Source organism: Semicossyphus pulcher, unplaced genomic scaffold (assembly GCF_022749685.1).
Source record: "Semicossyphus pulcher isolate SPU_LCO1_2020_fin unplaced genomic scaffold, fSemPul1.0.p SCAF_13, whole genome shotgun sequence".
NCBI classification, from domain to species: Eukaryota; Metazoa; Chordata; class Actinopteri; order Labriformes; family Labridae; genus Semicossyphus; species Semicossyphus pulcher.
The window spans coordinates 23,893,392-23,908,436 of record NW_027211637.1 but is presented as its reverse complement, the minus strand read 5'-3'; the positions used below and the strand labels follow the sequence as shown (position 1 = coordinate 23,908,436).

At 40.4% G+C, this 15,045-nt stretch overlaps 3 protein-coding genes across 4 annotated transcripts in view; 1 reads left to right on the top strand and 2 right to left on the bottom strand.

The window, feature by feature from the left end:
* Positions 1 to 58: 58 nt before the first annotated feature.
* On the bottom strand, positions 59 to 4,347 carry smim29 (small integral membrane protein 29). Its single transcript, XM_069660478.1, has 5 exons — positions 4,283 to 4,347; positions 3,547 to 3,827; positions 3,393 to 3,418; positions 3,165 to 3,270; positions 59 to 1,671 (listed from the first exon to the last, which is right to left on the bottom strand). The coding sequence occupies exons 2-5, from the start codon at positions 3,646 to 3,648 to the stop codon at positions 1,603 to 1,605; spliced, it is 303 nt and encodes a 100-aa protein (XP_069516579.1). The 5' UTR covers positions 3,649 to 3,827; positions 4,283 to 4,347; the 3' UTR covers positions 59 to 1,602.
* Positions 4,348 to 5,862: 1,515 nt separating this feature from the next.
* On the bottom strand, positions 5,863 to 9,196 carry LOC138589381 (homeodomain-interacting protein kinase 2-like). The gene is made up of 9 exons (XM_069659643.1): positions 9,032 to 9,196; positions 8,724 to 8,915; positions 8,454 to 8,635; positions 8,097 to 8,220; positions 7,416 to 7,538; positions 6,949 to 7,103; positions 6,589 to 6,675; positions 6,076 to 6,242; positions 5,863 to 5,975 (listed from the first exon to the last, which is right to left on the bottom strand). Exons 1-9 carry the CDS (start codon positions 9,194 to 9,196, stop codon positions 5,863 to 5,865), a joined length of 1,308 nt encoding a protein of 435 aa, XP_069515744.1.
* A 4,596-nt stretch (positions 9,197 to 13,792) lies between these two features.
* Positions 13,793 to 15,045, top strand: part of pacsin1a (protein kinase C and casein kinase substrate in neurons 1a) — a 40,498-nt gene continuing 39,245 nt past the window's right edge. Inside the window, exon 1 of one of the 2 annotated variants that reach the window (XM_069660272.1) lies at positions 13,793 to 13,949. The gene's annotated coding sequence lies outside the window, so the exon portion shown is untranslated. Of the gene's footprint in view, positions 13,950 to 14,100; positions 14,121 to 15,045 lie in introns of those variants that run through there. The other variant, XM_069660273.1, reaches the window with a different exon arrangement.

The following is a 15,045-nucleotide window of genomic DNA, read 5'->3' as shown; positions in this document are numbered from 1 at the left end:
AGCATATGGACTACTAGGCTGGTAAAGCTCCACATACATGACATTAAAAGCACAAAAACAAAGTTATATTACTTTATTTACATCTTCAATGTTTAAATCAGCCTTTCAATTCTTTCAAAGCAAAAAAAAAGGAACGGTCTAAAAGAGAAACAGTGCTGCCAAACTCACATTTACATCAGTAGTTCTTTCTTTTCTAAGTGCAACCTGTGCCTTCAATGAAAAGCGTACCAGTGTTTTCACCAGTGCAAATCAGTGTGAAATGATTGGATTCTTGAACAGCTTAAATGATGAAGAAACATTTTTTCACAGTGCATAGCAAATTAAACAGTGAGATGTAAATATGAGGAGAGCACCTAGGAACATACTCTAGGATGAAGATGTGTCCATCCAGGGAGGATGATAGGAAACATCAATGTAAAAAGTCATGGTGAAGTGATGTCATACTTCATAACATAAAAAAACTAGGCATTATCGGTCCAGGAAATTCATATTCACAATCAATACAACAAATGTTCCCCTCCAAGAACATTTCTCTTGTATATAGTTTACATTCACAAACACAAGGCAAAGTAAGTCTGACAAAGTTACAATTCATGAGGAAATAAAAAAAGCGATGTTTCCTGAGTGCCTGATACAGTCAGACCTATGGCATCCATCTCCGGCTGGAGGTAAATCTGTGCTGGTGCCATGCCTCGTAGACAGGACATTTTTTGGGCACTAGTCACGACTCATTGTGAGGATGAGAGGATGTTGGTGTTATTTACTTCCATATCTGGCTTTTCATGCCATTGATGGGAGTCATAGGATTTGGCAAAACCACAAAGAGATCTGGATTGTGGGGCCGCTAGTTAAATTCTGAGAGGAAATTAAAACCAAAAGTTCAACTTTTAGCTCATAATGAAACTCAAATAAAAATGTACCAAACCCGCCCTAATTTTAACAGCTATTTCTATCTTTATCAATATGAAACTTTGCATTTTAAACTCTTTTTTGGAAGTCATATTGCAGTGTCAACAACTGTGGCTGTTGAATAGCATTTCATCTTGAGAAGTCATATTTGTTTTTAATGCACTGCGAACAAATTCACACAGCAACCTATCCAAGCAGATATCACAAACCCTCACACAGCAGGAGAGAGGACTTTTATAAACAGTGCAGAACAATCATACTCCACCAAACTGTAAACACCCCCCTCAAACTCTACTCAGTACAAATGCCTACTGCAGGAACATAACCGCTTGCATTATGTTCACAACATTGTTCATGTAAACCTCCAGGACCTGTATCTTTAGATACAGACAGTTTGCCTTCCTTTACTTTGAATCATGCCACTCAATACCACAGTAAAAAGTTTGAATAAATAATTTCAAAATAAATAAATGTATCTGTTAGGTACACAGATATGGCAATCAAACCGCACAAATGAACAGTCACTCTGTCTGTACATAAAACAGGAAGATGTTGCTGATCTGCTCAGAGATAACGCTGAATTGTTGCAAAGAAAAATGAAGAAAGTCTTGTGCATGACTTCAAAAATGACTGATCTCTGTGGGTGAGGGTCGTCTCCACAGTGAAAATGTTCTGTGCCATGGCTTACTACCATCATGCATTGACGTCTTTGGTCAGAAGAGGGCGTCGCTGTTGATAACTTCTGGCCCAACCTTGAACAACCTGAGGACATACAATGCAAAGTGCCGGTTTAGAGCGGCACTTTCATCTTTAAAAGGCATGACTTAAGCACAGTAACATTTACAAATAGGGTTTGTTTAACTGTTGAGATTATGCTGAGGGGTCAGTTTATCAAAATCACACACATAAGAACAAGTTTTCTGTCTCACACCAATAATATCACGCTGTGACGATAGATTCAGTTGTATGTGTACAGATTTCTGCGTCAGAGTTCTGCTGGCATGCTGCAACAAGTGATGTAAATGATGTTTCATTTTTTATGGAGAAATTGTTTAAATCTTCTCCACAAAGAGTGTTCTGGTTACTGACAATTTTCCTCACTGCTGACAGTATCTTTATAACTTAGCTTAAGAAATTATCCTACTGCTACAAGCTAATTCTGTGGGCTACACTCATTAACCAGGGCAGTGTTTGTAAACAGCTATGTGGGCTTCTAAGCAGCACAAATTAATTACTATTCACTTTCTACGTATTGGAATGGCAGCAGGAAACTAAGGGACCGTTATCAAAACAAGTCGAGCAGATAAAACAAAAAAACATCAAGTACAAAGTCCAGCAGGAATGATTGACAGAAAGTTGGTTTGTGATTTGCAACCTGTCCTTTAAGGACATGATAGCATCCTCTATTACAATACAGAACTTGGTGTAGTGGGGTTGTTCTAGATTCAAATGTTCACTTTGCAGTAAAACTTGATGAGCTTTGATCTTTGCCTCTGGACAATACTGCCACCTAGTGTTTCAAATGACTCAGTTCATGCTTTTGACAGGAATCAACCAAATCAATAATTGAATGTATTTAGTTTTATTCCAGCTATAACCACCAGTATTTGTACAAACAGGAGTTTAAGATGAGCTTCAAATGCCTTTAATTTGATCTTTATATAACATATATTTGGTTTTCGATCCTGCCCTAAATTAAGGTTAAACAAACCAGGAAATGTTTGAATGGCCAATCTTTATGTATGAAGAGAAGTCTCTTTTATGTTGGTTAAACTAAAACAAGCTGCTGACTGCTATGGTGAGGGTTTTGAGTCATGCATATATAAAACAAGTAGTGCAACCTTTGGACTATACTGATGCTACTTTTACTATACTGTACAGCTATGTTTTTATGTGAGGGAGGAAGTGAATGAACAATTGAGGAAGTGCTGCGCTGTTAGAGTGAATGACGTTACTATACAAAACCACACTGTAATAATAACTATACACTGAGCAAACAAGGAAGCAACACACTCTTTCTGTCTTTTGTGGAAAGTGTGGGTTGTTTCTAGAACTAAGTAAAATGTTTAATCTGACTGTCTACGTTTAGAAAGACAGCAAATTCTCTTTAGGGGAGTTATAACTAAATGTTTTTAGGCCAACTTAATGATCTTAAGAGCTATTTCCATCTGATTCCACAGTGACAACTTGACCCACTTGCAGGTGTCCCGGAGAACCCAAAACTCCTCAAATGTGAAAACCAATGTGCATCTTACCCTCGTGTCCTCTTCTCTCCACAAGATTTCTTGTTCAGCCTCATTAAGCTCCTCTGAAGGATCATATGTGTAAACTGGTAACAGCTGATGTCGCAGTCTGTCAACTCTGAGGGGCAAAATGAAAGGAAATCAAACACGTAATGGATTAAATTTAGACAAAGAAGTGAAGCAATCAAGCTTATTGCAAAAGAATTGGGCCACTAAATCAATATAGAGTAAAAGTCTCACCTTCTTTTCTTACGAATATACATGACCTAAAAGAGATCAAATTAAGAGTTACACATTCTGTGTATAAGAGGTATTAAGTCTAACATATTACAGTGAGTTTTAATTTTGCTTTGAGAAGGTCGTCCTATGCAATCCAACCCCAGTAGCTACTTACCACAGCAGCTATTCCAATGATGGTGATGAGGAAAAATGGCACCAACACAGAGCTGACCACATCCCCGCGTATGCCAGGGGCCTGAGTGGTGCTGTTGTTCATTGCATATGTTCAGTCAGGGGGGACACAGGGGGGCTGCTTTTGCAGGGCCTGTGCAAGCAGCAAACCCCCTCTCTATGGCAGACAGTGTGCAGCGGCTGCCCCTTGTTGTTTATGCCTCATCCTTGTCGTTCATGTGACTACCACATGGTATCACCGCCCTCCCTTAATCAGCGAGAAGTCTGAGGGAATACGGTATGAAGAAAATATGTGCTCAGTTGCAATGAAGGAAGTTGTAAAATCACAAGGTGGCGGGTATCCTACAAAGTTGCCAGTTTTGATTAATAAGCAATTTTGAGCAAATGTCTTTATGCAACCGTCAGCTGCCTTGCTAGTATTTTTTCACCGTTTAATTAAAGCAGAATGCCCTTCCTTACAGCGCTGACGATCTAAACTCAATTATGACTACTACTGTTAAAACATTCAGCATTTAAAAGCTCCATGTTAAAACAGGGCTATTAACCCATTAGCACGCTCAACTTGCTAGCATTATAAACATAGCTGACGTTACCGTTAGCTGCGCTAGTAGATGACACCATGACTGATAGGCTGTTTTATTGCACAGACGAGTTTAATTTCTCTCCTGCACTAATAGACAAACTCTTCTATATTAAATTCAAAGTAAATTCATACTCACTGTAAGATGTGAAAAAACCTGCCTGACTGTCGACAAACGTTATGTTGCGTTTCACTTGTCTTCCGTTAGCAGCTGCACTTCCGGTGTGAATCCTTCAGCGTAAAAGCACCATGACCACACAAAACTGCTCAACTTAGCTACCGGTATGTGTCAAAAAAAAAACAAAAAAACTCAAATGTACCTTGAAGTTATTATCACGCAATTGTTTTTTTACGTGTTGGAAATGCATAAAATTAGTCCCACTCCCGTGTTGCGTTTGGTTTTAAAGTTACATTTCGTTTCAAAATCATCTCATTCTTAGTATTACCTGCTAGCATCACAGCTTCACCGGTGAGTTTAAAGATATTGCCACTGAAGAAATGCACTTAAAGTATGATCAGCAATTTACTTTAATTTACTTGACATTTACTGTGACTGTAATAATTGATGTGCATTCATTTAGACTTAAAACCAATATGATGTGTTTTTTAATTCTCAGAAAACTATCCAGATAATATTGAATGATACTCTTAGCTTTGCATTGGGATTAACTGCAAAGGTTCTTCTCAGACCAAATATACAGTTTCATCTCACAAGAGAACGAAAGTAGGAGTTAAAGAGTAAACAATCCCCCTTTACCCAGGAACTGCTACAGTTCCATAACCTGACTGGTGGCACTTTTGCTTTTGACAGGCCGGGACTCTCTCTGACAAAGACACCTGTCTGGAAAGAATTATTACAGGGATTCATGAAAGTACCTTTCCGATTTGTTTATTATTAACAACCCTTAAAAATCAAATTGCTGCAAGATAAAATTCAGAGCAAATGATCTGCATAAAGATTTAAAGAGATTTCCTCTTATGTGAGAAACATAGCCTATAGGCTAGGCCTACCTCCAGTGTTTCTAGAGTCTCCTGCTTGTCAAGCACGTATCTGTTTATTTATTCAACCATATTACAATTAATACGTTCACTCTCTTCTTTACTACATTGTGTGTGTGTGCCACTACAATGCCCTGCAACAGCCCTAGCTTTTGCAGGGCCGTTTTGTGCATTGCAGCCTTATGGCCAGCAATGCATATTGCACACCAGAAACATAATTGTTGTATGAAACAGGAGAGACATAACTGTTTCTTTCTGAGATCCTCTGGACTACAGTGAGCTTAAACATGCTTGATTACAATGATGGTATTTCCTGAAGTGCTCCACATATTGGAATATTCACAGATGGATAAACGTAACCACCGTAACATATTTGCTATCTAGAAGATTGATTTAGTGTATTTAAATCCCCTTGAAACCTTCTAATGTGTTTCGACTTGTTTTAATTGAGAGTTCGACTCATTGTCACAGAGATGATATACACAGACAGTACTTCACTCACACTCTGACAGAAAAGAAACAAAGCTGAAACAGGACACAGTTAAAATAGAAACAAAAATAAATGTACCAACATCTCTCCCCTTGCTATAAAGGTTTTAAAGTTAAACTTGTGGGGACTTTAGTGTTGAGCATCCAAGTTGGAGTTTGTGCAAATGAAACTAACGGGCTCGAATTAAACTTCATAAAATGAGTTTTATTACAAAACCTTCACAGGTTACTTCACTCAGTTTGGATCGCACGCCCAGGGAAGCAGGACAGAAACCTCCTCCTCATGGTGGAGAAGAATCCTCGGACTCCTTTCTTCCTCCTCTTCTTCTTGGGGTCAGTGACCTCTGCAAATTGAAAGTGGTGTCAATAAATTTAGAAGGAACAGCTGTTAAGGAGAGTGGAGGGACATTACATATCAGACAAGTGAAGGTGAATAATACCTACCAGGTGTGTGCAAGGAATCGATTAGTTTTGATTTCTGGTTTAAAACAGAGTCAGCGATGAACTCCATCTCCACACCACTGTCATTGTCATCGTTGGCAGGTTCTGATACGAGGTCTCTATCATCCGTAGCATTCAGACTCTCTGGGCTGTTCTGTTCATCCTGTGGACTGCACAAACACACAGAGTCATTGTTGGGCCTGCAGGATCAAAGGAGCAGTGTCTCGTCCAGATTAAAGGGAAACAGCGACATTATCTTTTAAAGGGCAAGGGTGCAGGAAGGACCAATCAACCTACTGTGGGCTGGTTTGATGGCTTCAAAAATTAAAACGCAACAATTACGTTTACTGGTGGCCTTATGCACTGATATACTGTGAAGCTGTGCTTGGGCCTCCTCGTGTATCTCTCTAATTTATGAACATGATCTTTTAATCTGATATCGTCTAACTCCATGCATCTTTTCTTTGACTCTCATCTTAAAGGGATTGGTGATATGACCAGAAGAGGCGCTCGTACCTGATGGCTCTGCTCTGTTTGGGGGCGTCTTCCATCTGAACAGCTGGCTGATCAATTGTGACACCATGCGGCAGCTTTGAAGCGCATCTGCAGAGGGGTTCGTATACACAGAGGTTTCACAGGTAAGAAAATAATGCACACTTTAAATATGTTGTGCAGTTAGAGATGATGTCTCACAGCGCTGTACCTGTCATCAGTCTGTGCTGCGCCTGTGCCTGTTAGACGCGTGCTTGTTTCAGCGGCTGCAGTTTCATTGCTACAAAAGGATAAATTTAGACTTTTACCATCATGTTCAAAGTGCAAATTACACACATAACACCAGCCAGTAAAGTTTTCTGTCACTCATACAGACACACTTACCTCGAGCTGTTTCTGTTGCTGAGGTAGCTGCTTGTTATGAACGGGTCAGCCAGGATCTTACTCGGGGTAATCCTTTCCCTGGGATTCATCCGAAGCATTTGTTTTAATAGCTCAACACAATCACTCCATTCAGCGACCTCTGTGCTGTTTTCTTGCTGGAAGGGAAACTAAGAAAGGGTTTGAATTGACATAAGTCAAGTTAACTTACTTGCTTATGAAAGGGGACTATTTTATGTGCTTCTCTACAGGCATCATTAACCTGACAACCTACTTCTTTCAGCTCATCCAGAGACGAAAACTTGTGCTTCCTTCTTTCCAGCGGCATGATGCCAGTTTTTAGGAAATACTCCTCGGGCTTCTAAAAGAATAATAAACCTACTTGAGGTATCTCTTCATCTGAACAAACACTATTAATAAAGCTAATTTAATTCTTATTTGGCAAGTGGAAGCAGGTTGTGGTACTTTACCTTGAACTTCCAGTGAGTTAACAAGTAATACTTGTGAGTTTTTTTAAAGAACTTCTCTGTGGTCAGCCCACCATTCAGAAGTCTTTTAGGAGGTTCACCCAGCAGGTCGATGATGTAACGCAACTGGAGACAAAACACAGCCTACACTTATTACTGAGAACTCTATATGTTTTTAATTTAGTACAAACTAACAGTCATCCTCTGAATTTTCCTCTTGTGCCACCATTGGTTGAAAATTTCAAAACTTTATTCCATTTATTCCCAAAGTTAAGAATGCCAAGGCCCAGTTTGAAATCTAAAAATATTCTGGGGCTCGAACAAACCGCTGAAGACACAACTCAGATTAACTCTTCAGACTAAAATGAAGTGTTTTGCAATATATTTATATTTCATAAATATAAATGATATGTAAAAGTGGGCCTATAGTTTTGCAGTGCAAATAAATTATCCATCTGCATACATGTTACAATTAGCAAAGCAGCAAAATAAGTCCCAAATGTAAATTGTACGTGAGCTGTCGCTAACCACCTGCAGTACAATCGCAGCCCATCAGGGGGCAGCGGCACACACTCCAACCTTTTTTCATCTGAGAACTACTTTAAAAAAATGAAAGTGGCCAAGAGTGACTTGAGTATAAATATGCTCAAAAGAATGTTTAAATGAACCAACAGTAGTACTGACCACATCATACTGATGTTTCCCTGGGAAAGGCGTAAAGCCGACGAGCATCCGTGCCATCATTATGCCCAGAGACCAGATGTCGATGGCTGCGGTGAATCTGTTGCCCAGAAGGACTTCAGGAGACCTGAGTTTTGAAGAATAGCAACACACAAAATAAAGAATAGTCACATGTTTAAAAGCTTCAATATACAACTAATAATTCCTGCCGAAATAAGAGAGCTCTGCATTAGAAGACGCCACAGGTACTTTCTTTTGAGCCCTTGGATTCAAATGTTTACCTGACAAGCTTGTCTAGCTAGACTCTGGTTAGATAGAGTAGCAGTTATATATGAACAACATGGTATTTAAAGTTCCTACCTGTACCAAAGAGGCTGTACAGTCACTCCCCCTCTGGCTTCAGATTTCTCAAGAGTTAAGCCAAAGTCGATTAGCTTCGCCCTGAAAGGCCGTCTCTGATGATCCACCAGCATGACATTGTCGAGTTTTATATCTGTGTGGATCAGTCCAACACCTTTGAGGGCTTTTAATGCTGTGGCCACCTGCAAGTAAAATCAGTCACAGAATATAAAGGATGTACCGACAGAGAGGGCTTTAAATTGTGCTTCCTATCTGGCACTGTGTCCTTACATCTTTGACGATGGTCTTTATGCCATTTAAAGGCACTGTCTTTTTGCCGGACTGGTTCATGTAATCAAGGATGCTTATATCCAGAATTTCAAACACCATGCAGGTCTGGTCGATGTGGTGGAACGTTTCATGGCATCTGATGATGCTGGATTTATCAGGGTCCAAACATCGGAGCTTTTCCAGCATGCGCACCTGAGGATCAACAAGTTTTAAATGTCATCCAAAGCTTACGTGAAAGAGCATTTTTATGATCATTTAGGGAATGAACTCAACAATCCTTGAATGGGCATCATCAAACAGTATCTCACCTCTCTCACGTCGCCGAGCTTAGAAGTCCTTGTTTTTAACACCTTCACAGCCACAGTCTCTTCAGTGTCCTGTTTGACACATTTCATGACTTGTCCGAAGCACCCCTTTCCCAGAACCGACACTATCTTATAGTTTTCTGAGATAGTAACAGGTCGGTTTCCCATTTCTGCAGTGAAAACTAAAAGCAAAATGTGAGTATGGTATCAGCCGAAAAACAATAGTGGAGTGTATTTTTGCACAAATTAACTTTAAAGGTATAATCTCCAAGATTTTCTGTTAAGTGACTATCTATCGCTGAATGAGGTAACACAATGGTGACTGAGCCTATGGCCCACTGATGATAGCCTTTGCATTTGCAGTGTTACAGACTGGGTGTCTGTGGCGACTTTTCGCGGAAAAAATCACAAGCGGCGCCCAGTTAGCGACGCGTTTTCCATCAGCCAGCAGTGGTTGGTCTGCCAGAGAGGGTAGGCGGAGCTAAGCGGCTGCTTTTCCACTCTCTGCAAGTGTTGCGAGTAAACAGTAATCTATTATGGCTGAACAAACAAAGAAAAATGGATGACTACAGATACAACTTCAACAATAAGTGAAAATCCAAAGAGAAAGAAACTAATTCGACGCTCAGATGAAGTTGCCTTTTGTCGCCATAAGGTGCCGCCAAGTAGAACAAAACTGAGATCTTCGAAATTTTATCTTTAAATTATCTAACACATAATTCCACCTGCATACACAGCTACATCATCCAAAACTTGGATGTGAAATTGCCAAAAAGTTGCATCAGCGGCTTTATTTAAAGGCCTGTTTGCAAAGTACACATACTTAAGACATTCCCACATATGCTACACTTTGCATCTTTCTATCTAAATACGTAGCCATGAGGGACATCACTGTATGTTTTCCAGCCTCAAAACACTTTTTTAATCCTAATTAAAGCCCAACCTTACTGGTTTTGATCAGGCTACCCGGCTTTTGTGCAGATAAAACATTTGCAGCTTGTTCCCTGTTACAAACGAGCATCTTACGTACTGTAAGTTTAAGTTAACTAACTCCTTAAAAGGCTCTTACATTCATGTTTTCAGTAGTAAGCAGCCAGGCAAACTACTAAATACACAGTTACTCAGCTTTGACCAGAAAAGGCAGATCAAGCAGTCGCATGCTGCTTCCTCTCCCATCACATCTTGCTCATTTAAATACTTCAGTTATAAATTTAAACGTAGATAGCCCTGTTTTAACTTTAACCCACCTTTCCACTTTTAACTTAAGAGTTTTGTATGTAAAGACTGACTTCAGCTCTGAGACTTTGCCAGTGGTCTTACCTGTATCAGCTACAGATTGCTTCATGTTGTTCACAGTTTGTTATGTTTGCTTCAGTTGTTTAGACTTAGATATGTTAGATTGTTTCAGAGGTTGTGTTCAGAAGTTGTTTTCTGTCCAGTCGTTGAGAGCAGGATGACCGGCTTCCACACTTCGACACGCAGAAGCCACACTAGAACCTCATTATGATGTTTCAGTGTTCTGCTCTAGAACTGTTTGTATTCGAACCAGTGCAAATGATGCAATCACCAAAATGTATGACACAGGTTTTATTGTGTACAGATGTATTTTACATTCATGACTTATAATTCACACAGAAGAGCAAACTTAGATTCTAGTACAGATTTGAGTCACTCGTACTTTAACACTGCTTCTTTATTTCCTCCCCTCCCCTCAGATTAGACCTGTTTACTCCATCTGTAGGCTGTAATCACAATGTAGATCAGTGTTTACATACAAAATATGAATTAAACAGTGTTGGAAAAGCATTCAGATCCATTCAATTAATTCAAGGTTGCAATATAACATAACATAATAACATAATAATATATATGTAAAAATGCACTCTTGCATGTAAAATGCTGCAGTTAAAGTAACTTACGGTCATTATAACTCCAGAAGAATCATCAGACCTGTGCTAACGATGTCAGCTGTAAGAACTCCAGTGACGGTCCAATGGTTTCCAACCTAGGGGTCAGGTCCCACCAAACGGCCACAGGATAAATCAGGGCGGCGGTTAAATGATTAACATGAGAATACAGACAATTAAGACAAAGTCCTCACATGCATTTCTTTGTTCATTTATTGGTCATTTTATAAGTTCAGACAGGCAGCGTAAAACAAGAACAAACCAGTGTGTTTCATAAATGTCATATTCTTTTCTGTTTGTGTCTAAAAAGTAAAGAAACGGTCATTTTGTCTGACTTACTTCTGCTGAAGGCCCTGTAAGAGGAATGAATTATCAGATGTAGTTAAATAAATGGAAGTTGACCTCATTGATAGATTTTCTGTTTACGTGCTGAACAGATGAGATGCAGTAAAGTGACGCAGTCTGCCACAAGTTGTTTGCACTGGTGTCATGTTTTTTTTAATCCTTTTCTTCCATCATGACAAGACATGCAACAGTACTGATATTTTTATCAAAGTATGTAACTCTCTTTATATATAACTAGAATGATTGACCAGAATAGCACCCCTACTGATGCCACCACCACCACCGACCCCAGCATCCACCTGTAGGCTCCGGCTAAAGGGGGTTTATATGATCTCATCACTCCTCCAGATTTCTGCATGTAAAGTAGATCCGCGAGGAGTGATGACGCCACACACAAGCTGTGTTCTGCTGCTGCGATAAACATTTCAAGCTATCACTAACGTGAGTTGTCTGACTGAAATAGAGTCATATTGTGGGTTCCATTTGAAAACAGTTGTTTAGTATGTTTATGTTGTATTGTTTTATAGAATTATAACATAAAACTTCGCTCTGAACTGTTCGATCATTCTAAGACATGGCAAACAGACCAGCTGAAAATAATTGTTTGTATGTATATAAAGTTGTACACATAGTATGTTACATAAAACGTAGCTTATATAATTAAAATAAGGGAGGAAAAGTGTCACAGTGTCTTCACTGTGTTTGCAGCAGGTTTGGTTTTTGCATTGCACTGTCAGCCTGTCGCCACTAGATGTCACTAAACAGCTTTCAGTTCACAAACAGAGGGCATTGTTACATGTGGAATACATACATGCATTCAGATGAACATGTAAATGTTGTATATTCAGTTAAAAACGGCCCACATGTTTAGTAATCGTCCTTTAATGTAAACGTGTGGCATGATCTGTTAGCTAATGCTATCGTGTAGACCAACACTAAAGGTCAGTCACAGTGGATCCCAGAACAAGTCCAGCCCGAGGCTTCTCCTCAGAATGATTCATTCTTTCTAATATCGGGAACTCAAAAAGAATTTGATAAACGCAGAAAAATCTGTCGATATATTCGCCTCCGAGGAGATTAAATTTCCCTCGACAGTTTACAATGTAATCACAGCAGAGAGGAGGAGGCCTTCAGGTTATATTGTTTTATCAGAGTGGAAAGCAAGGAGGGGAAGACGAAACAGCCTCCTAATGTTTTATTGTGTCTTCACTTCTAGAAAGAGCTGCTAGTGTTAAGAATTAAACATTGAGATCAAAGCATCATTGTGTGATTATTTAATGTTCTGTGCAGATTGGGCATGCAGTGCAAACAGTCCCTGAGCACAAGACAGAAAACGATCATGCATGAGAGTGACTGTGCAACCAAGCATTGATGCACAGCTCCAGTGTGCTTCAGCAGTGATCAAACAATGTTCGATGGCAGTTTTCATTACATCATTAGCATAAAGTTATTTCTCCTCAGATTCAGACCAAAGCCAGCATCCTGCTAATCTGCTTCAAGGCATTTGCTCCTCCCTTAACCTCATCTCCCCACAACAAACACCTCCTCTCTTCTTCACCCTCTCTCGGTTAGATGCTGAGCGGCCCTGGCAGGGCGCTTTGCTCCTCTGAGAGCTGAAAGCATCGGCGCTGCAAAAACAAAAATATTCCTTGCCCTGATTTAAAAGAGGTGTTTGATGATATCTAACGTCAGTGTTTTTATTTAGTTTCTTTTGGTAGGGACGTAGATAATTAGCCCATTACTGTACCGTAAAGACTTATTATTGTAGCAGTCCTAAAAGAGAGGAGGCAGATGGTGTTGTGTCCACTAATACAGACTGCATAAACAGGGAAGGTCCACACTATGATCTCTCCATCTCTCTATGCTTGGTCAATCATGTGTTGACAAGGGGTTAGGAGTGTTTTACTGTCATATTACACCTTTATTGTGAGAGAAATGTGATACAAAATGTTATATTTGCATTGTGTACTAACTGAACCTGCAGGTAAACAGACCTTCCTTGTTTACCTGAAACAGTGGAAGCAGAATCAGTGGGCCTGTGAAGCAGCCAAAGGACAAAAACACTCCATCTCCCTCCCCTGCAGTGTAGTGCAAAGTGGGCGTGATTGACAAGAAAAACGTTAACGCCCATTTTAACCATCCCCTCTTCTGATTGGCTGGAAAGTGGAAGTCACATTTGGGGCTCTCCCCATTATAAATTATTAACATTTCACACGTATTTTTAAAAATAATAGTCGATTATTTGTAATGGAAATATTTTCTTTACACTCAAATATGAGCCACAAAAAATGTCGTGCTCGTAAAACTGCTAAATAAATGACCCACTTCCGGTTACAGGCGCAGACAAAACTGTCAAATCTCCCTCAAGTTCATATTGTGAGGACATTTTGAACAGTCCCGTTCTCAAGTTGCATGAGCTCACTCTTTCTCCTGCAGCCTATCTTGTGTCGTCCATTGACAGGAACTCGCTGGGCCATCCCCCCCGGTCGCGCGCCTGTGCCGTGGAGCTCCCCCTCGCTGCGTGCATCGTGATCGTGTGGATGCAGAGTCTCGCAGAGAACGCAGGGTCACCTTCTGTCACTGCAAGGGGAAATACTGAACAAATTGCAGCGTAGACTGTTGGGTAGAGGTGCACCTCGGCAGCAGCAGAAGCAGCAGCAGCGTCTCTGGTAAGTCAGAGTGTGTTTGTGTTTGTGTGTGTTGATGAAGCCACATTGCTGCACTGGGAAGAGAAGCTGAGCATCCTTTCAGCAAAGGGCGACGCGGGGATAAAGGAATCTCGCATCATTTTCTATCGTTTGGATAATGTCTCATCCTCTCTCTACTGCAAGAGCCACTAAGTACTACAGATTCATCACTAATACTTGAGATATTGCCGTTTTCAATTATGCATGCGTCATTTTATATGCTGTCTCGCTGTTTGCATACGCCAAGGGTGAATAGGACCATCTTGCATCATCTTGAATTACTATAACAGGCTGTGCTCGCCTGCAGAAGCCGTATTCTTGGCTCGTTTAGTTTGGTTTTGCACAGTCAACCTAATGTTCTCACTTCCTGTTGAAATGACAGCATGATGCAGGGTGTTGTTTTTACTATGCAGCTGTTTCTGTTGCCCTTCGATTTGTCAGGATGAGCTAATTTGACCTCAGAGTCTACATTGTTTTTGCAGTGCAATATGTGCACCTGGTTGATTGGTGTCTACAGAAAAGAAGCAGAGGCACAGTCAGTGTGATTTCAATGAGCGTTGCCATATTAGTGCACTGTAGTAGAGGGAGACGGTGGTCAAGGCTGGGGAAGGTTTGCCATTTTATGTTCCTTTCCGTGCGTCAAATGGGTAAACAAGAGCAGGAATGTGAGCTACGTCGATCAAATATGTCGTAATCGCCACTATTTGATCTTCGTGTTTGGTTTTATTGGTGCAAAGACGCTGCTGTGGAGCCAGGGATCTATTTTTTTGAGTAATTCTCGGTGAAATGGACGCGAATGTTAATGAGAGCTCTGACGTTATGTAATTGGTTGTCAGAGCGCAGCGAGAAGCCATCTCTAGCGTCATTGTTTTCCTCTCTGACAAACCAGCAGGACCACAGAGGAGGAGCATCCTGCTTTCTACATGGGATTAGGTGCATGTGCTCTTTTAATCATTCATCAAATCTACTCCCGGGCTGAAATGCATCCAGGCTCACAGCTGACATAAGTGCCTCATGGCCATGTTTATGCGTTTGTGTGCCGCGTTTCATCCAGGCTCCATCCACAGAGAATGCATGG

What these genes read in the sequence shown, in the direction of transcription:
- smim29 (XM_069660478.1), bottom strand. Translation starts at nt 3,648, where the DNA reads ATGAACAACAGCACCACTCAGGCCCCTGGCATACGCGGGGATGTGGTC. An exon ending in TCATTGGAATAGCTGCTGTG is followed by an intron (nt 3,419 to 3,546) that starts GTAAGTAGCTAC and finishes GATCTCTTTTAG; the next exon opens with GTCATGTATATTCGTAAGAA. An exon ending in TATATTCGTAAGAAAAGAAG is followed by an intron (nt 3,271 to 3,392) that starts GTGAGACTTTTA and finishes TTTGCCCCTCAG; the next exon opens with AGTTGACAGACTGCGACATC.
- LOC138589381 (XM_069659643.1), bottom strand. Translation starts at nt 9,196, where the DNA reads ATGGGAAACCGACCTGTTACTATCTCAGAAAACTATAAGATAGTGTCG. An exon ending in TAAAGACCATCGTCAAAGAT is followed by an intron (nt 8,636 to 8,723) that starts GTAAGGACACAG and finishes TTTTACTTGCAG; the next exon opens with GTGGCCACAGCATTAAAAGC. An exon ending in AAACAGAGCAGAGCCATCAG is followed by an intron (nt 6,243 to 6,588) that starts GTACGAGCGCCT and finishes GTGTTTGTGCAG; the next exon opens with TCCACAGGATGAACAGAACA.